Here is a 21,939-nt window from a genome sequence, read left to right on the forward strand (position 1 = left end):
TCTTTTTCTAATCTTTATATGCTAACTAGAGGCCTAGTGCACGAATCTGTGCACGGGTGGGATCCCTTGCTTGGCCGGTGATCAGGGCCAATTGGGGCCTATCTCACCCAGTCCCGATCGGGCTGATTGGAGCTGGAAGGTTGGCTGGCCAGGGGCGGGGAGAGACTGTGGGAGGATGGTTGGACACAGGAGGTTAGCTGTGGGAGCACACTGACCACCAGGGGGAAGCTCCTGCGTTGAGCATCTTCCCCCTGGTGGTTAGTGCGTGTCATAGCAACTGGTTGACTGGTCATTTGGTCGACCAGTCATAACAGTCGCTTAGGCTTTTATATATATATAGCTATGCATTGTGAATTTACAAGAAGTTAAAAGTATTCAGGGGATTGCCAAATGCATGCAACCAAGTATTTTTTTTTTGAGAAATGTATTTTAAAACCACTAGAATTAATAGCAGCTTGTAGAATACAACATTTAGAAATACTGAGCAGGAATAACGAATAACCTCTTTGAGTGAAACAATAAGCCAAGTTTAATTAACTATAAAATTATTCGCTATTAGTCACCATGATAAATCTGAAGTCAATACTCTGGGAAGCTAGTTTACATCTTAATTTGAAATATATTTTTATTAAAATATATGACATGGCTTCCCAAGTAACTCACACTTATAGTCTTAAGAATTTAAATTGTATACACAAGTCTATATTATTTCCTTCTTTTGATAATCACTAACTGAAATTATATCTGATTAGTCTTCCTAATGTTAGTTCCTCCTATTTTTAAGATTTACTTAATAATTAACTAGTATCTAATAAAATAATAACAATATTTATATACTTTAAAGTTTCCAAAGCTCTTTCACATTTGATCTTCATAATAACATTATGAGGTAGGTTGTACAGATATCAGCTGCACAGTATTAAAGAATGAAATTTAGGAGCAAAGAATTAAAGCATTTTGCCACGGGGTTGCATAAATTTTGACAAGTGGTCACAGTAGAATCAGAATCTTTCAATTTCTAGCTTAACCTATCCTCAAAATTCAATACTTCAGATCTATGCAGTTCAAAAGTGGACACCTGCCGAAACCGGTTTGGCTCAGCGGATAGAGCGTCGGCCTGCGGACTGAAAGGTCCCGGGTTCGATTCCGGTCAAGGGCATGTACCTGGGTTGCAGGCACATCCTCAGGAGGAGATGTGCAGGAGGCAGCTGATCGATGTTTCTCTTTCATTGATGTTTCTAACTATCTCTCTCCCTTCCTCCCTATAAAAAATCAATAAAATATATATATAAAAAAAAGTGGACACCAAAAAAAATATGTATACACTTTAACTCTCAAAGATTTTTGTCTTACCATTCCCTTCTCTTTGCTTGTGCCAACACCAAGTAAAGCAAAATTTTTTAACATTTCACAGCCTATGGCTCCACATCCTACCTATGGAGAAGAAAAATATATCAAAGTAAATAAAATCAAAGCTTCTACTTACTAAAGAGCAATTTCATAATAATTTTCATCAAATGCACAATAACTCACAATAAACACTTTAAAAATAACTTTAACATGTTTGATTATTTTAGTTTAAAGTTTTAACTGGTTTATGATGCCATTATTAAGTGTCTCAGTTACAGAAAATAAAAAAAAGGTATAAACCAAAGTAAGACTGTCAAACTACAGCGAGAGGTAGGGGATGGTTGGGGGAGGGGGGGCGGGTAAGAGATCAACCAAAGGACTTGTATGCATGCATATAAGCAAAACCAACAGATGCAAGACACTGGAGTGTGGGGGGGGTGGGCGGGCAGCGGGCGGCGGTGAGGGCAAGTGCCGGGGGGTAAGGGAGGCTGAAGGGAGGTCAATGGGGGGGGGAAAGGAGACATATGTACTATTTGTAATACCTTAAACAATAAAATAAAATTTAAAAACATGAATAAAATATATAATTTTAAAAAAAGTAAGAAAAAGCACAATATCTGCCTTTCCTTCAAAGAGAAAACATTTTAAAATTCCAAGGAAAGCCAAATAGTGAGCTCCTTTTTTAAATATAAGCTAAAAACAAACAGCAAAAATCATCAGTGCAATCTATCCCATATAATAAAAGCGTAATATGCAAACCAACCAAACGGCGGAACGACCAGTCACTATGACGCGCACTGACCAGCAGGGGGCAGACACTCAACGCATGAGCTGCCCCCTAGTGGTCAGTGTACTCCCATAGGGGGAGCGCCACTCAGCCAGAAGCCAGACTCACAGCTGGTGAGCGCAGCAGTGGTGGCAGGAGCCTCTCCCACCTCCACTGCAGGCAGTGGGGTCCCAGGCTGCAAGAGGACACAGGCCGGGCTGAGGGACCCCCTCCCCCAGTGCACGAATCTTGTATATATATAAAACCCTAAGTGACCAGTTGCTATGACACACACTGACACTCAATGCAGGAGCAGCCCTATGGTGGTCAGTGCGCTCCCACAGTGGGAGCGCCGCTCAGCTGACTGACAGACGCCAGACACGGGGCTCCAGATGCCGGGCTCATGGCTGACAAGCACAACTGCGATGGCATGAGCCTCTCCCGCCTCCACAGTAGCACTACTGAGTGGTGGCAGCAGCAGGAGCAGCGGGGCGGGGATGAGCAAAAGCGGTGCAGTGCCCGGTCTGGGCTCAGGCTCCTCCCTGGCCACCTGCTGCTTTGTGCACTACTACATCCCCCGAGGGGTCCCACATTACAAGAGGGCGCAGGCCAGGCTGCAGGACCCCATGGGTGCACAAATCCATGCACTGGGCCTCTAGTATTTTAATAAAAAAGATTCTCTAGTAATTTAAGAAAGATAGAATGCACCTCCATATTCCTCCATTTGGTGAGAGAGAAAAAAGAAACACAAAAAACAAACAAACACCCAACCAATTTTAATGTATTTCTAGAAATTATGGAATGTTCAAAACTATAATACACATATTTTCATCTTAAATGTATTAATTCCTTAGATCAGGGGTTGGCAAATATTTTCTGTAAAGGGCCAAACAGCAAATATTTTCAGCTTCACTCCATATGGTCTCTGTCAAACTAGTATTGTAGCAGAAAAGAAATTCTAGACAATAATAAGTGAATGTGCTCCAATGAAACTTTATTAACAAGTAGGAAGATGGATTTGGTTTGCCAGCCACAGTCTGTAAACTCCTGTTCTAAAGATTTACTGAATGTCTACTATGTTAGAAACTACTCATTTTATAGTCAAATTTGCTTTAATAAATTTACTTGATGATATATAATAGCAGTTTGAATGTACTATTTATTTTCATCATTATTATACTTACTAAGAAGATATTCAAATTTTGTAGCTTCTGACACAAAGTGTCTCCAATGCAGGCTCGTAAGGCATCATATCTATCTCCTCTGAAGAAAAGAACATAGCAAAGAAAACAGAAAGGCATTTAAAACATTAAGATTAGTTTCATTGTTGACACAAACTTAAAGTAGTTTAAATTGAAGGCAGAACTTTTGGGGTATGTGATTTTGGAGCGAATGAATCCATAAGCTTTAATCAGATTCTCAGAGATTTGTGACTCAAAAAGGTGAATCACTGATACAAATAAAAGCTGCAGATAGCAACTGTTCAACAGAGTGGTATTTTGAATGCTAACCATTCTCATAAAAATATATAATTTATAAAGTGGTAAAGACATATGGCATTATGACATGTCACCTCTAAAAAGGGAAATGACTGCAGAAGCAAATGGGCTAGGTTTCAGAAAAGACATTTAATTTAAAACAACTACATGTTAAAAAAAGCTCTTTTAATCTGGTTGCCTATTACAAATATACAAATAAGAAAAAAACAACAGAAATCCCAGTATTACCGTGGGAGAAATTCTTCCCGTTCCGGTTTGCTTAGGAACTCGACAATATCTGCTGCTTCAATGTATAACTTAAAGTAGAAGATAAAAAAATAACTTACTATGTATAGAACTTAAGAGAAAAAGTAGTTCTCTTCTGTAGTTATTTAATAATTAAGAAAAATAATAAAATACCAATATAGAATAAAATAATAGATTCAAAATGTAATTGTTTTTATATATACACTCCTGTATTCTTTCATTAAAGCAATGAGTAAACCTGAAGGATCTGTTAAAAGATATAATTTGATTCATGTAATTTAGCCATCTTAAAGATGTTTGTTTTAACAAACAAAAGAAAACTTCACCTCCAAATCTATTTTCTATAACTACATAAAAACTCTGGAAGTCCCATTTAATTTTAGCTACATCTGAATAAGTAATGAAGAGGAACAAAGTTTTGCCACCCCAAAATATGCCTTTTGGGAATTTGATTTTAAGCTGGTTATTAAAGACTTAAAAAGATCCTTTGACCCTCTCATTTCACCTACCTAAAAGAGTTCAAATAGAAAAACCTGCTGAAAGGAAGGGAGCATCACCTTAGCAACATAAATGTGGCAACAAGGTAGGAATCTAGCAAAGCCTGTTTGGTGAACTTCCCTCTGTATCCCAGCCAGAATTTGTTTACTATATGTTTGATCTTTTTCATCTATTTATATAAATTGCCTGCTTTCCCTTTGAAATCCCAGGCCCCTGCCTCCCTCTCGTTTGTCCAGATGGCATATAAGCTTCAACTGCCCAATGCCTCTTTGGGGTCTTATATTCTTACTAGAGGCCCGGGTGCCCCAAAATTCGTGCACTCGGGAGCGGGGTCGGGGGTCCCTCAGCCTGGCCTGCACCCTCTTGCAATCCGGGACCCCTTGGGTAGGGTCCCTAGGCCTGGCCTGACATCAGGGCCTATCCGGGCTTTTCTTCCCTGGCTGTTGGCAGCTTGCCCCGCCCCCGTCCCTGCTTGCCATCTCTGCAGTGCTGTCCCCTGCCGCCAGTTGCCTCCCTCTGCAGGTGACAGGCATAGGGTGCGAACACTGGCTGGCCCCACACACTCGCCAGCGAGCGTCGCTGGCCGGTGGCCTGGGCCTCCCTCTGTGGGGCAAGCGAGGGAAGGGCCCCCAGATCGATCACCCTGCAGAGGCAGGCCCTGCCCACCCGCCGAAGCAACCCCGGCCAGGTAGCCTGGGCCTCTCTCTCTCTCTCTCTCTCTCTCTCTCTCTCTTTTAAGAGTAATGTTTACTGAGCGACACAGAACTGAATACTATGAAGGGTTTACCAGTATGGAAATGCACCGCACCCCTGCCCCTGCCACCCCCAACACCCAGACTACAGTACTTAGAAGTTACAAGCACCGGCCATAACTGATGCGTATCTGTTCGTAACAAACAAACCATAGCATATTTATACTGTATCACATTGAGTGATTATAGAAATCCATTTACATATTGCTTGCATAAAATATTTTTTTTTTTAATAAAAAATATTTTTAAAAAGTATAAAAAACATGTGCAGTTGAGAGCCCTGTCAGGACAGCCAGTCTATAAACATTCAGTGAGTATGTACTTTGGAAGGGTGCCCATGTCTCATGCCCACAGCAACTCCAGCAGGGCCGGCGAGGGTGTGCCCCGGCTGCCACCCTGGGCAGGACTGAGCTGGACCACGGTGGGTGGGTACAGCAGGGTCTGGCACTGTGCCCTTCTCCAGCCTTGTGTCAGGGTCAGGGTCAGGGCTGGGGGCAGGCAGACTGCAGTTTCCCTCTGAGTTCCATACTCAGCCTAATTTTGGTTCCAACTCATGGCTTTTCCTGACTGCTCGGAGGTCCTTTGGGTGGGTGCCCTGGTGGAGATGCTGGAGAAGTGTCCACAGCTGCCCGGTTGGGCATCTCTCCGGCCCAGAGCCTCTGTCCTGCCCCCTGCAACCCTGCCCCAGGCAGAACAGCCCCCTCTCAGGACTACTTTGGTTTTAGCGCTTGGTCCTGGGTTTCATCAGCCTGGGTTTCTTCCCCTGGTGTGGCTGATCTGAGTTTCACAAAAAAGCCTGGCCGATGCTGGCTGTGCTGAGCCTCATTGAAGAGTTTTTCATGCAGCAAGGAAGAGCCCTCTGGGACCCTCCTCCTCCTTCGTCTCCCCATCTCCTCCTCCTCCCAGCCCATGATCACTTCTTCTCCAGCTGCTCCAGCAGTGGGTTGCCTTCTTAGTTGGGGGTCTTAACACTGTTGGTCCTGATGATGCAGATGGGGCGATGCCGGTTGAGCATCAGGATGAGCTGCTGCTGCTCCTGCTTCAGCTCCTCCATCTGGGTTTTCAGCTCTGCATTCATGAGCTCTAACCACTCAGATTCCCACTGCAGAAACTCCATCCACTCCTTTTTGTTCCAGCATCGGACTGCCGCCACTTTGTTCTTTGCCTGGCACCTTTTCCTCCTCCACTCCTCGTCTAGCCCACTTTTCACAGGTTGCGGCCTCTTGCCCAGTTTCACCTCCAGGAAGTGCAAAGGGGTGATCATGGCCCCATTGTTGTGGATGTCAGCATATTTCAGCTCTTCTGCTGTCAGGTCCGAGCTGGGAGTCCAGTCAGGGGGCCGAGTCCTGGCAGAGAGCCCACAGTCTTAGAAGGGTCCAGGATCTGCCCAGGCATCATAGCAGGAGTGGCAGTCCAGACCTGCAGAAGCCGTGGGCGGAGGCTGCAACCTAGGGCCTGGGCCAGGCTGCAGGCGCCATGCCCGCTCAGGAGCCGCCATGGTGCCAGCCCTGCCCTGCAGCTTCCACCGCTGCCAGCGCCTTTCATCACAGCCGCCGAGCATCCCTCCCGCAGGCTATGGTGGGCAGCCTGGGTCTCCCTCTTTGAGGCGATGGATTGTGGTGCTCTGCCTGCCTGTCTCATCACCCCTAACCGCTCGCCTGCTTGCCTGATCGCTCCCTAACCGCTCGCCTGCCTGCTTGATCGCCCCTAACCACTTGCAGGGGGGCAGAGCCAGCCCCAGTGAGGGGCCGTGGTGGTTCTGGTCTCTGGTCGTTCCACTGTTTTGGTCGCTGGGCTTTTATTATATAGGATGGCACCACCTCATGTACATCCTTGATTACTGTTTGATAAGTACCTATTCTACATTTATTTTCCAGCTTGCGGGATATTATATGTCACTTATAATTGCATACACTATAGAGGAAATGAGCTAGGAAGTCATAATTTCAGAACAAGTTCAAATCCTGAGAGTCCATGAATGCTAACCTAATAATACAGGAGACTAAATATAAGGATAGAAAATTCATACCCTAACTGTCACAAATGAGGGAAATATATCCTAGAATGCAACTCTGGGTTATAATCCAACAGCCTCAATATATGATCATATCAGTTTCAATCACAGAATTAAGTTTTGGTAGCATATCAGATCTCTCTCATGCATCAAAAAATATTGTAAGGTTGCTTTTATAATATATTAATACAAAAATTCCTAACAGAAATTCATTGTATAGATGGATAATTCAACCTTAAATATAAAACAATACTAAAATACAGAACTAACCCACTGGCACAAAGGAGAAAACTTTCCTGTCACAGATTTCAATACTTCTTGGCTGGCAACACCTCCTACTGCTGCAGCAAGTGGGGGTAAAAAGCCTTGAGCAGTCCAAGAGAGCCAACGTACAACGTCAGCATTTACTTCAGGCTGAAACAAAAGCCAGGAAAGACCACAGTATTAACAGTATTCACATAGTACATTCAAACCTTCAATTACTTAATGTGAGAATTTTTTATAGCTAAACTTCAAAAAAAGCCACTCAGTTTCTCTAACTAAATAGTTTTAAAGTCCTGCCCAGCCTCTGTGGCTCAGTGGATTAAGTGTCATCCCATGCAACAGAAGGTTACCAATATGATTCTGAGTCAGTCACATGACCAGGTTGCAGGCCTGACCCCCAGTAAGGGTGTGCAGGAGGCAGCAGAATGGCTGTTTTTCAAAGATGTTTCTAACTTTCCCTCTCCTTTCCTCTCTCTCTAAAAATCAATGAAAACATTAAAACAGTTTTTAAGTCCTAAAAAAAGTTCTAATCTTACAATAAAAGACCCAGTTGAATGTTAGTTTCCCAAGCAGTACATATTTCTCTTTATCAGTACCTGCCATTTTTGCTTTTTTACTCTTTATGTGACACAAACACACCATTTAGAATTAAATGAAATATCTAACATCTAGAGGTTTTGTTAAATAACAGTTCTGTGATGTCTGTCAATATTTAGAAAGAACCAGAATTTGTAAAAAAAGTTTTAAGAAAACTATGGAAAAACCTTGAAAAAAGATAAATGAAAATAAAATGACCCATATAAATGATGAGGAGCTAGCTATCAGTTTGTGCTCTAAGTGGTAGATTAAAAGTATATCTAAGAGTCTGTTTTTGTTTATTCATTTGTTTTTTTGTTTGATATTCTACATGAGTGAAATCATAAGGTTCTTAACCTTTCAGACATTTTTCTAACCACTCTACATGCAATAAAAGGGCTTTCATTTATGACTAGTGATTCACTGTTTTCAGTACACTTATTTTTTTCTTCTTTAATTACATAAAATATGAGATATTATTCTTATTAATGTTAAGACTTTCATTTCTCCTTCATTTTTATAAAGTAACAACATAAACAACATAATTTTCAAATAACTGCACAAACATTGCTACATTTATATCTGCTACAATGAAACTGTTGGCCAGCAGGCACTGGCACCGTAACATGAAAAAAACCATTTTCCAGGTGATATGTCCACACATGATATGCAAAATGCAATTAAGAGATATGAATATATAACTTATAAAAGAGACAATTTATATATAGGAAAGCTAATGAGTTTATATAGTAGTTTACATATATTTCGATTTAACAAACCAAGTAAATCAGAAGAGAAAATAGTAATACTAAAAATAGAGAGCAACTATTTTGTAAAAAAAACAAACAAAAAAAACAAAAAAAAAATAGAGAGCAGTGACAATTTCAAATTACTATATGCCACATACTGTTCTAAGTACCTTAAAAGATTAAATTATCTATTATACACAAGAACTCTCTGAGGCATGTTAACATTTTATAAATTTATAAATTAAAACAGAATGCAGCCAAGTAACTTGTCTCCTGTCAGAATCAATAAGTAGCAAAGTTTGGATTTGAAGGTTAAGAGAAAATTTATATACAGAACATTTATATGTTACACTTTGATAGCTGTAATTTTCAATACTCACCTTCTCTTCCAAGGTTTCCCTTATAGATGATGCTAGTTTCAACAGCTCTTCTACATCATTTTTGCATCTAGGGTTCAAAACAAAGCACCTCAAATTCAGTTTTCTCAAATGCAATAAACAATAGATCATATTCAAATCTAAGATATATGTAGAAAAATGTGGAATTTTACTAACAGGTAGAAGCACAAGTGCTTTACTGACTTGAACACTGGCTCACAACTACATTACTTAAAATCATGCTCATCTAAGAACAATACTTCTGACTTAATAGGCTAGAAAGAGAAAAATTATGTAATGGATTTCATAACTGAATTAATATCATATTTTTCATTTTAAAAAGTTGTAGCTTTTGAAGAATTAAAAATGGGAAAAGTCTTATTTAATGTAATTCCAATTTTATAAATTAATCTCTCTACTCTCACTAGGAAGACCAGGAAGTCATAAAAAATGTTTCTATAGTTTGGGGTACCTACTGGTGTTGCAATTTTAAGATGCTTAATTACTTTTTAAATGTTTTAAACTATAATTTCTGAAATACTGTTTTTTTGTCAGTATTATATTAGAACATTTATTTAAGTGTCATCTAATAATGTTCATAACATTTAAGGACAAATATCATTTTTTTCCAACTAACAATGTTACACATGCTTCCATTTACTTTTAAATAATTATGTAAAAATAATGTGTCCTTTTCAACAGTAAATACAAATTGCACATTGTATCATTTTTGGTTTGGGTACTAAATTCATGCACATGCATGCATTTTAAACAGTACACTTGAATTTAACTATAATTATAACATCAAATATGTTTTCATAAACTGAAATACTGTTTTATAACAAAGAAAAAAGGAAAAAGTTATTTCAAACAAAGAATGTTACCCAATATTTGTCTTGCGACCGTAGTTCTCCTGAAATTGGTCCAAGGCAAGCATAGCTGTGTGAATCTCTAAAGGTGCCTAATTAGAACATTAAAAAGAGGTCAATGTAATATGTGCTAGGCACTGTGCTAATGTTTTAAAACATTATTTAATTTAATCATTACAATAAATTAATTAGCTCAATATTATTATTAACAGAGGAGGGAGCTGAATCTTCGAGAAGTCAAATGACTTGACTTCAAGGCAATAAAGTAATATTACTAGTAAACAATAGATTTAAGTCTCAATCCCAGGTGGTATGACCAGTTTTTACTAAGTTATCTATATGAAACTTAGAGTAATATCAACTAAACAAATGCATCAAAATATTTGTATAAGATCACTTTCTTCTTTTTTCCTTATCAACATTTCCAAATTTGGAATCTGTCAATATAATTCTTTTCTTATCACAATTACATTCACTGCTACAAAATTATATCCTTTGATTTTTTTAAAAATAAATGCTTCCAAGGCTTTTTGAGAAAAGAGCTATTATATGAACTCTACATGGTTCAGAAAAATCTTTTAATAAGATTACCTTGCATAAATAACTAAAAACTGTCTTTTAACTAGCAAAGATAACATATCATTCTAAAACTTTTTCCTATTATTTTAACATTTTTCCATGATATAAATTTCTGTTTATAATCACTGGAAGTCAACTTTATATATGTGAAACAACCTTTATCAAGAAAATCTTACAGAAAGGTATATACATGGTTACTCCATTTTAACTTTATAACCTCTTACCAATCCCAATCCCCCATTCTGCCGCCTCTCTTAAAACCTTCTAAGTGTTTGTTTACCTCAGGTTTGCTAAAATCCGCAATAAGGCACTTTGGGTGTTTTATCTGCTTCTCCAACGACTCCTAATAGAAACAAAACAAAACAATTTACTCTGTTGCAAGTGAGTGATTATTTGGCAAAATATACAGAATACTAAAAGTAACGGAACTTTCCAAAAAATCTGAAATAACGTTGGGCTATTAAAGTTTTTTTTTTAAGTAGTATTAAGAATAACTTATTCACTAATCCACTGAGCCAACATTGATTGAGCTACTAGGTCCAAATAAACTAAATAGGACTCAGAATGATTTGATACTAAAAGTCTACTTCCCACTGGAATACTGTTGATGCCATCTTGACCAGAAGCCTGGGCTACTAAGTTTTAGCTGAAACATAAAATAGCTCCTAATTTTCCTGTTACCCCCTGTCTTATTACCACATTTTTAAAAAAAATGTTAAATGCAATCAGGCAACCTGACCCACATAATAAATTTGGGAAGAAATGGCAAAAACATTTGTATGTAATTGAAAAAAAATTTATTGTTTTAACTGAAAAGCTACCATATTTTTCTGTTATCAAGTTATCAAGACTTGTTATGACTGACAAGACTAGAAAACTCAAAATTACAAAGACCAAAACACCAAATAACCAATCAAACAAACAAAAACAATTCCCCCAACCACCTACATAATCTGAAATTTACTTGAAGCATAAATTATCAATTTAAAAATTAGGGACAGGGGCAAGAGGAAGTAAGGCAGGGGCAGATTTGACTATCAGTGGTTATTTTAATCTGTTCGTTGTTCTAACTGGCTTAAACAAAGCCTCATAGAGGACTACAGTTAATAATAATTCTGAAAAAGAAAAGGCAATCTCATTAAAACCACGAGAACTTGTAAGAAAAAACAATGTATTAGCTTATACTCAGAAGTGGGCTAAAGATTTAAGTGGCAAGAGACTCCTGAGTTCCTTGATATAAGTAGCCTTTGCATTTTCTCTATTCAGATACTTAGATTTTCCTTTTCAATGCCATATGATAGGAACTACTTTATTTTTCCAACATTTACACTGTTTCTTGAAATTTAAAAAAATGTAAACATTTAAAAAATATTCCATTTACTTTAAAAATGTAAGCGAATAATAAAATATACACTGTTTCATCTTTTGTTTTAGGAAGTAATTGTAAGAGTATGATTGACTCCGATGATTCACAAAGGTATAATTCCTTTAATGTAATTTTTACCTCAATTATATGCATATGGTATTCTAGCTGTTCATATTTTGTTGATACCAGCTTATTTCCTTAGATTGATACCATTTTCCTCAAAGTGGGTGCAAATTAAAAGAATAAAATCTGTTCAGGCTTTAAATTAAGTGTTTGGTTAACTGACTATTCATTTTATTACTTTTTTTCTCTTCTGCCATTCTTCTTCTGTAGAGAAATATTTTTTTTTAAAGCAGAAAAAGAAATACTTACAAAGTAAAATGTTTTAGGAGTCTTAATTTGGACAGCTATGCCTCCATGTAAATAAGGTTCCAGTCCTGTAGTATCACCAATGCTAAAAGAAAATGGTGATAGCACTAAAAGAAAAAAAAGAAAACCATTATTTACTGATATAAATTTGAATTTCAAGGTTTATCAAGATGTTAATTTCCCATAATTTACAAAATTAAGAAGATCCCAATATAAATCTTTTTTTTTGGGGGGGGGGGAGCAGGGGGGTATAGAGGTAGGAAGAAGTGTGGAGAGCTAGACAAAGTATTTTTCCAATGTGAATTTAAGTACTTAAAAATAGCCAAGAAAACTCAAAGGGAAAAAAATTAATGGCAGGTGCTTATTAGATATTTAAATATGTTATAAAACCTCAATAACTAATGTTGGTACTAATTACACATAATTAATAACAATTAATATAGCATGGTACTGGCTCACGAATAGACAGGCAAACAAACAATATATTAGAGAACTCAGAAACAGGCTCACAAGGGATACAATTAAGGAAATGGCACCTCAAACCAGTGAGGAAACAATAAGATTATTCAATAAAACTTTCGGGAAAAATGCCATCTGGCAAAATATCTATTCCAAATGGATAAATGTTTTAAACGTTGAAGATGAGAAAAATATATTAAGACAGAAGAATGGGAGAAAAATTTCTTCAAAACTTTGCAGTGAGGAAGGCTTTTCTAATAAAATAAAAATCATAAGAGAAAACTTTTTAAATTTGATATATACACATAGTAAAAACAAATCATAAGCAAAGTCAAATGCCAAACTAGAAAAAAATTTGCAATTTATATAAAAAACACTGACAGATATGCCTTATATTTTAGGAATTCCAAGGAATGGTTAAATAATCAACAACTCAACAGGAAAAAGGGCAAATGATAGATGATTCATATTAAAGAACTAATAGCCCTAGCCGAAGCCGGTGTGGCTCAGTGGATGGAGCGCCAGCCTGCGGACTGAGGGGTCCCGGGTCCGATTCCAGTCGGGGGCGTGTGCCTGGGTTGCGGGCACATCCCCGGTGGGGGATGTGCGGGAGGCGGCTGATCGACGCTTCTCTCTCGTCGATGTTTCTGGCTCTCTGTCTCTCTCCCTTCCTCTCTGTGAAAAATCAATAAAATATATTTTAAAAAAAAAAGAAAAAAAAGAACTAATAGCCCTAAAACTTAAGAAAATACACTTATCTCATTCATAATGTGTAAAATGCAAATTTAAATTATACTGTGATACAACTCATTAAGTAATATGAAATAATACGCAGCCATAAAGAAAACTTAAAGGAAAAACAAAAAGAATGTTCTGCAATTATTAATGTGAAAAGATCATGTAGCTATTTAGTTTAATGAAAAGGCAAAGGGTAGATGTATAATATGATACACTATATGTAAAAAAATGTAAGGAAAGCCAGGAAGGACACATAATAAACTAAGAACCAGTGAATGGATGAGAACTGAGTGGGAACCGTAGGTAGGCAGGAAAGTTTTCACTGTAAAATCTGACCTTTATTGTGTTTGAACAATTTCCTTATTAAAAAAATTAAATGAAATAAACAGTAAGTTCTTTCTCCCCATAAGTCATCCATAGATTAAGTAGAGAGAAAAGACCAGCAGAATAAACATCAAACTTAGCTACTTAGTTACCTCTGGAGCAAGGAGGAGGCTTGAAATAGTACTCATTTTAAACTCTATTTAAGTATATCTATCTATCTATATAGATAAGTGAATAAATATGTTGCAAATGCTGTTCACCTAATGAGATATATAACATATAAAGTTTCCTCTGAAATGTCTTAGGACTCTTGCTATCTTAACTACAACTGCCAGCCCTGCCATAGCACATCTTTCAGTTCCTTGAATGCCTCTGTCTCTGAATACAATAATCTTTTCACCACCTTCCTAAGTCAATCCAATCAACAAATTTGAATCAAGACACCTTGTCTGTACTACTGTAGCACCAAAACTGGGTAGGTTTTCTTGCTAAACTTATAAAGACTTATAAATGTGCAGAATAATGAGTAATTATAAATGAATTAATAAAACACATCAACTTACCAGTTATTTGTTGTGTAGATCCATTTAAGCCTGTCATTCCATTAACTTCTCGAAATGTTAGAAATTGTCCTGTCTCAAGTTTGTGAGGATGATTTTCAAGGCAGGTGACAATGCCAGGATTAGCCTAAAAATAAGAGTAATCTACTAACAAACAAGTTCAAGTATTACTTTTTTCGTACAAATTCCCAATCCCATACAAAAAAAATACCATGTAATTATAAAATTCTCAACCCCTCCCCCGCCCCCCCAACCAAGTTCCAAGCCATTCTTCTCTTTAAATAAGTGCAACAAAATAATGATCAATTTATTTTATTTTAAATGCTTAAAATATAATTTTTATGCATGGGGGAAACAGAGAGTCCAGTAAGAGTTGCAACATTTAAAGCAAAGAAATACATGTAGCCCAGCCAGCTTCTCAGGATAAAAACAAAAATGAATTAGCTTATTTCACCAAAGAGGATGGATGAGACAGGTGAAAGGCCCAGACAGTTTCTAATGGCACATAATCCTGTACACTTCTTGACTAAAGTGATAATAATCTATATAAAATCTAATGAAATTATCATTCTCTCTTTCATAATAGTGTAGATTCTAAAAATTATGATCACAAACATGTAATGTGATATGGGTTTGCTAGTATCTCATGGAATTTATTAAGGAGAAAGAATTCCTTGCAGATAATTTAAATGGGCACATGTATGATATTTTCTAATTCTTTATGGATAACTTCTTATTTCCTGCTTTATTCAATAAAAGAAAAGACCAATGCAATACAAGAATCCATAATCTCCCTTGGAGCTTATTCTAACTATATGATATTCTCAGGGACAAACCAAAAAGAACTATAGAAGATAAAAGGCTAAATAATAAACCATTCTGCTAAGAGAGAGATGCACAGAATTTTTCAATAAATTTTTCTTAAAAAAAGGCAACATTACATTGGGTTAAAAAATAAAGCATAAAGATAATGTACTATCAAAAATACATTATCATTCACTTATGTTGACTTCTTTGGAGCTTTTAATGTAAACTGATTATAAAAAGTGCAAATGAAGTTAATGATTTAGGCTAAAAAGAAAGAGTAAAAATGAATCATAATGATTTTTTCCTTTATAGGAAATAAAAAAATTAAGCTGATCAAATACCTTTTGATTTGAAGATTAGTTAATTCTTAAAACTTTTTTCTTCCTCCAAATGTTTTAGAAATATAACAGCTTTTGTCTATGATAATTTAAGTGTGCATCTCTCTAGAGTCACTGTGGTGGTCCAGGTGACTCATATCAAAGTTACATCTATGATCTGACACAATGAACAATTCAGCAAACACTGAATCACAGTTCATGTCCCATAAGAACATGAAATAGAACAAAATTAAAATTTATGACATTTGTGCCCAGGCCAGGTTGCTCAGTTGGCTGGAGTGTCATCCTGTACACCAAAAGGTTGCAGGTTCGATTCTGGGTCAGGGCATATACTTAGGTTTCGAGTTTGATCCCTCGTTGGGTGCATATGGGAGGCAACTGAGTGATGTTTCTCTCACATCGTTGTTTGTCTCTCTCCCTTTCTCTCTTTCTAAAAATCAATAAAAACATATCCTCAAATGAAGATTAAAAGAAAATATATGACATAAGCAAATATTGGTCTACCAACCTATAATAATAGAGGAGTAATATGTTCATTAGACCAGACGTCTTTTGGACGTCATTCTGGACATCATTCCTGACGAAGCCAGGGCCAAAGGGAAGCCAGCCTGGGTCCCAGGTGCCGAAGGGAAGCTGGTGCAAGGGGAAGGAAGGCCTACTCTTTCACAAATTTTCATGTATCGGGCCTCTAGTTGTTAAGTAATGTTAGAAGGAATCAGGAATACTCTTTTTAAAAAAGATGTAGTATTACTGATTTCAGAGCGGGAGAGATAGAAACATCAATGATGAGAATCATTGATCGGCTGCCTCCTGCATGCCCCCTACTGGGGATTGAGCCGAGTCTGCAACCCAGGCATATGGCTTGACTGGGAAGAGAACCATGACCTGCTGGTTCATAGGTCCATACTCAACCACTGAGTCACATCGGCCAGGCAGGAGTACTCTTTTAATAGTCTAACTTAAATTTAGCTTTAAATATAATACAATAAAGAAATTAACAAAATATCTCTCAAGAATTACCTTAAAATCTTGTAAAACAACTAAAAAATATTGCATATTACAATATTTTGCTAATACCACCTTTAAAAAATAATATTCACATCAACTTAAAAAATTAATCCTATACATATGTATACAATATACATATACAATCATACTTGCGTGATATTTGAAATGAAGATTTCTTTTGGTTCTTCTCCTGTTGTATCTAAAACTTCAAATTCATCACCAAAATCACAAAACAACTGTGACCAAATTCCATGTATATCTGCACTAATGAACTGTAAAATAATAAAAAAAGTTCAAGCTTATCTATTTATATAAAAAAAAACAGCTCAACTATCTTAGGCTCTTTTATGACAATTTCACTTACAATTAAGTATATCGTTTGGGATATAAAGTAAAACATGAAGAGAATAAATTATTTTCCTGTAAATTGGTTCAGGAATCAAGGATTTTGGTATTTGGGACTTGATATCTAATGTTATAAAATTAGAAGCAACGTCTGCACATCATCATTATATATTCTATGATTTTTAGATAACAAAAATTCTTACCTTACAAGTACAGTATGTAAGAAGCAGATTATCTTGATTTCATGGTCTAGCAGTGAATTTTTACTTTTCATTTTAGAAAAGAATGGTGTGTCCATTCACCAAAAGCAGTAGTTAAGAGAAAAGAGAACAGGGCTAAAAGCTGAGTGGAGTCAACAGATAAAGGGCTGAGGAACTGACAAAAGGTAAAAATGAGATTCTTCAACGGAATCATAAATGCGTTAAAGTGATTTTTATTATACTACACTCTCCACTATTTTAAATCTGTACAGAAACAGTTTTCGTGTTCAGTTATTTTTAGAGTTATACTCTCTCTTACTTGATCATGTATTACCTTTACTGTCAAAATAGTACATATAGCCATTTTTATGAGATATAACATCGAGTAAAACTTTTATATATTTAAGTTTAAAAGCTCAGACTTGAGGACAATTTCTTCCTTTTCAAAACAACTTTTAAAATGTGAATATATGTATCAACTACATAAACAAGTATTTAAGTTTATAAACTACTGTAATTATTTTGTAAAACTTATGTGACCTATTATAAATTTACTGACCATTCCATGTCTTACTCATCTGTTTAATTTAAATTATGAACCATAGCACAAATGTTCTGCAAAGTGTAAAAATGCTATGTAATACCACAATCTGAAAGTACACCCATTTTATATAGTACAATTATGACGTGGTGGCCATTTAAACAGGATGAATAGCTTTTTCCAAAGAAACAAATGTCTCACTAAGGAGGTGGAATTAGCAATATGTACTCAATTGCAGAGAAAGAATTTTGCATTTTCTCATCTAAATCTCTTTCCAATATTCCCAGTGTCACTACTACTTACCTAATTAATCTGGACCAAAAGCTAGGAGTTATTCTTGGTCATTCTTTCCTTCACAACTCGCATTGATCCAACTCTCAAGTTCTGCTAGCCTTTTCTTTTTCTTTTTCTTTTTTTTAAACAAGTTCAATGACTCACAATCCATATTTGCTCCTCTCTTGAATAAGGCATCAATATCTCTCACCTGGATTACTGCATTAGCCCCTAACTGGCCTACCTGCCTCTATGCTATTCATTATTCAATAGTGCTCTTTTTGGTTTCATAACCCCTTCATGTTCCTAAAAATTACTGAGGGCCCAAAGAGCTCTTATTTATGCCAGTTATACCTACTGATATCCAATGTGTTAGATATTAAAACTGAGAAACATTTAAAACCCAAGAATACACACACACACACTATATTAGCTGTCAGAGCAATTGTATCACTACACATCAAAGACTGTGCCACATAAGAGAACCAGAGTGAAAAATGCAAATAACATCTTAGTAATATGAAATTTTATGAAAGGGTCTGTGTCCTTGGACTACACTTTTAAAAACTACTGCTAGAGTCTTCTCTCCACTCAGCACAATCAGAATGATCTTTACAAAATGTAAATTAAATCAAAACTCACAGTCTTGAAACTCAGACATTCTTAACTGTGATCTACAAGAAAATGGTCTTCTAACTATTTCTCCAACCTAATCCTCCAGCATCTTTTACTCCTACTGCTCTCTCTTTAACCAAACTCCCATTCCGGTCCTGCTTGCTTCCTTCTGCTTTTCAAACATACCAAGTGAAGTTGTATACTCGCAAGTCTTTATACTTGCACTTTATACTTGCACTTCTCATTGCTTTGAATGCTCTTCCTCAGATGTGTACTTAGCTGGTTCTTTCTCATCATTCAGGGCTCTATTCAAATATCATCTCAGAGAAGATGTTCCCTGACATTCATTCTAAGACAGCGGTTCTCAACCTGTGGGTCGCGACCCCTTTGGCAGTCGAAGGACCCTTTCACAGGGGTTGCCTAAGACAATCCTGCATATCAGATATTTACATTACGATTCCTAACAGTAGCAACGTTACAGTTATGAAGTAGCAACGAAAATTTTATGGTTGGGTCACAACATGAGGAACTGTATTTAAAGGGCCAGAAGGCTGAGAACCACTGGTCTAAGAGAACCAGCACTGGCCCCCATCCTAACATCATGAGGATGTTATACTCTATTCTTTACCTAGCTCTTTTCTTCATAGGACCTGAAGGACTTATTTGTTTATTTTCACAAGTAGGAAAATTTGTATGTCCTATTCACTAATGTATTCCTAGTGTCTAGAACTGTATATGTTTAGTGAATTTGTTAAAAGAACCAAAGTATCATCACCATACCATACTAAAGTTAGATGATGAATTCACTATTTATTATCCTTTTTATTTCTAGTCTTTATTCTTCCTTAGTTTTGGTAATCTGTCTATAAACCAAATTTAGATCTTAGTTTTAAAAATATGAAATAAATATACCAAATTTAAAGAAAAAAATATTACTGTGATTGTCCTCATATAAAAAGAACTTTTATATAATCCAATGAAAAGCTAAAAATTTTAATAGTGCAAGTGTCCTTCCTATGGTTAACTACCTGTCATTATTAAGTGATACTATTACCTTAATTGGAGGGCACTGAGAACGGCAAAACTCATTGATTTTCTTCTGCAATGGAAGTCTGACCTCAGTCAATACTACACACTGTTGAGAAAAAAAAAAATAAAGACTAAAAACTAAAGAATACACAATTATTTTGGTAATGTACAACTTCTAAATCAGAAGCATTTCAATTTTATACTCAAAATACAATAGGATTCCCACCAAAAGTTAATATCCTCAGAGGTATCTATGCTAATAATAACCTAGGTGGTGTCACACTCTCATGTCATCATAAGATGGCCGACACAAGATGGCCGCACACACAGCGGAGGTGGGGCCTGGTGGCCACTTCACGCAGTGAGGCCTGGGGGTCTCGTGGCTCTGCGCAACACTGAAGAGGCCAGTCTCGGTGTCTCCACCGCCTGGCACGGAGGTGGTGGGTCCCAGAGGAGGAGGCAGGTCACAGCAGAGGGGGGCAGTTGTGGGCGATCAGGCCAGCAGGGGAGGGTAGTTGTGGGCGATCAGGCTGGCAGGGGAGCAGTTAGGCGTCAATCAGGCCAGCAGGGGAGCGGTTAGGGGGCGATCAGGCTGGCAGGCAGAAGCGGTTAAAGGCAATCAGATAGGCAGGCAGGCAAGTTGTTAGGAGCCAGCGGTCAAGGATTCAGAGAGGGATGTCCAACTGCCGGTTTAGGTCCACAGGGATCAGGCCTAAACCGGCAGTCGGACATCCCCCAAGGGGTCCCTAATTGGAGAGGGTGCAGGCCTGGCTGAGGGACACCCCCCCAACACACACACACACACACACACACACACACACACACACTCACACAAAAACATCGTGCACGAATTTCGTGCACTGGGCCTCTAGTGGAATAATAAAAGCAAAAACAACATAAACAAGGAAAAACCTACTCACATTAAATTCTATTACCATCATAGACTTCACAATTAGAAGCAAACTGTAATTTCCTGTGGAATTTATGCACTCCAAATGATTAGAGCTTTTGTTTTGTCTGTTACTGCTATGAAAATACAAACCTAGTCACCAGAATACTAATTTAAAGTATTTAGTTAGCCTAAAGGATTAACAATGACATTTTTAAAGAGATATATTAGTTGGCTTAGTTTTCTCTTACTTCAGAGATTCAACAGATTCACAATATAACTACTTCTGCTTTAATAGTTTCATTAGTGAAACCACAAAGTTCTGTAATAAATATCAAATTTAATTTTCAATGCTTTATTTTTTATCATTACCCTGTGAGATAAGTAAAGAAGATTTTATAATCAGATTTTATCATAATTGATAAAGGTCAAATACTTTCTTAGAGTAATTAGCAGAGCTGGACTCTTAGTCTAGAGCTTTCGTTGTTGCTGGTTTCCATGACTTATATTACTTAGTTTTACTACAAATATCCAGGTATTAATTTAGTGGCATACTTTCTACAAGGAGATTATTTCTCCATGGGTCTCTCACTTTATACGTATCACGAGGTATACCATGAATGCAAGGTTCTGACCATTTTTTACTTGTGCCATTTCTCAGGATAGTATTTGTCACATACAACTTGAGGAATGAGGTAATGTCTCCCTCTGGTACAAAGAAGGAAACTTGTTTATTGCTTACTGTAAAACATTAAGACAAAGCTCAGTGTTCCTCTCTTCTAAAGGAACCCACTACATGTGCCCTCTTGCACTTCACTAGGATTTGGGGGAAGACAAGAAGAAACAAGGCAAATACAATACTCATACTTCTTTTTTTTAAAATATATTTTTTATTGATTAAGATATTACATATGTGTCCTTATCCCCACGTTACCCCCGACCCTTCCCCCCCGCCCCCCGCTCATGCCCTCACCCCCCTCACCCCCCTGTTGTCCGTGTCCATTGGTTAGGCCTATATGCTTGCATATAAGTCCTTTGGTTGATCTTTCCCCCTTACCCCCACCCTCCCTTACCTTCCCTCCAAGGCCTGACAGTCCAATCAATGCCTCTCCGTCTCTGGATCAGTCCTTGTTCATCAGTTTATGTTGTTCATTATATTCCACAAATGAGTGAGATCATGTGGTATTTAGCCTTCTCTGACTGGCTTATTTCACTTAGCATAATGCTCTCCAGTTCCATCCATGTTGTGGCAAATGGTAAGAGTTCCTTTTTCTTTTTCCTCTTCTTAAAGAATACCTTTCAGCATTTCATATGATGCTAGTTTGGTGGTGATGAACTCCTTTAGCTTTTTCTTATCTGTGAAGCTCTTTATCTGACCTTCTATTCTGAATGATAGCTTTGCTGGATAAAGTAATCTTGGTTGTAGGTTCTTGCTATTCATCACTTTGAATATTTCTTGCCACTCTCTTCTGGCCTGCATGGTTTCTGTTGAGAAATCAGCTGACAGTCGTATGGGTACTCCCTTGTAGGTAACTGACT

General features: G+C 37.2%; 1 protein-coding gene and 1 pseudogene across 2 annotated transcripts in view; both read right to left on the reverse strand.

The window, feature by feature from the left end:
- Positions 1–21,939, reverse strand: part of UBA6 (ubiquitin like modifier activating enzyme 6) — a 66,845-nt gene that overhangs the window by 27,163 nt on the left and 17,743 nt on the right. For both annotated transcript variants that reach the window (XM_036335437.1, XM_036335429.1), the window contains exons 7-17: positions 19,537–19,617; positions 16,658–16,780; positions 14,359–14,482; positions 12,278–12,381; positions 10,820–10,882; positions 9,976–10,052; positions 9,095–9,161; positions 7,396–7,539; positions 3,844–3,911; positions 3,301–3,379; positions 1,354–1,434 (exon numbers count right to left, since the gene is read on the reverse strand). In XM_036335437.1, the coding sequence (XP_036191330.1) occupies positions 1,354–1,434; positions 3,301–3,379; positions 3,844–3,911; positions 7,396–7,539; positions 9,095–9,161; positions 9,976–10,052; positions 10,820–10,882; positions 12,278–12,381; positions 14,359–14,482; positions 16,658–16,780; positions 19,537–19,617 (1,011 nt within the window). The remainder of the gene's footprint in view (positions 1–1,353; positions 1,435–3,300; positions 3,380–3,843; positions 3,912–7,395; positions 7,540–9,094; positions 9,162–9,975; positions 10,053–10,819; positions 10,883–12,277; positions 12,382–14,358; positions 14,483–16,657; positions 16,781–19,536; positions 19,618–21,939) is intronic.
- On the reverse strand, positions 3,931–7,389 carry LOC118669321 (annotated as a pseudogene).

This window comes from Myotis myotis, unplaced genomic scaffold, assembly GCF_014108235.1.
Source record: "Myotis myotis isolate mMyoMyo1 unplaced genomic scaffold, mMyoMyo1.p scaffold_m19_p_1, whole genome shotgun sequence".
In the NCBI taxonomy this organism is placed as follows: Eukaryota; Metazoa; Chordata; class Mammalia; order Chiroptera; family Vespertilionidae; genus Myotis; species Myotis myotis.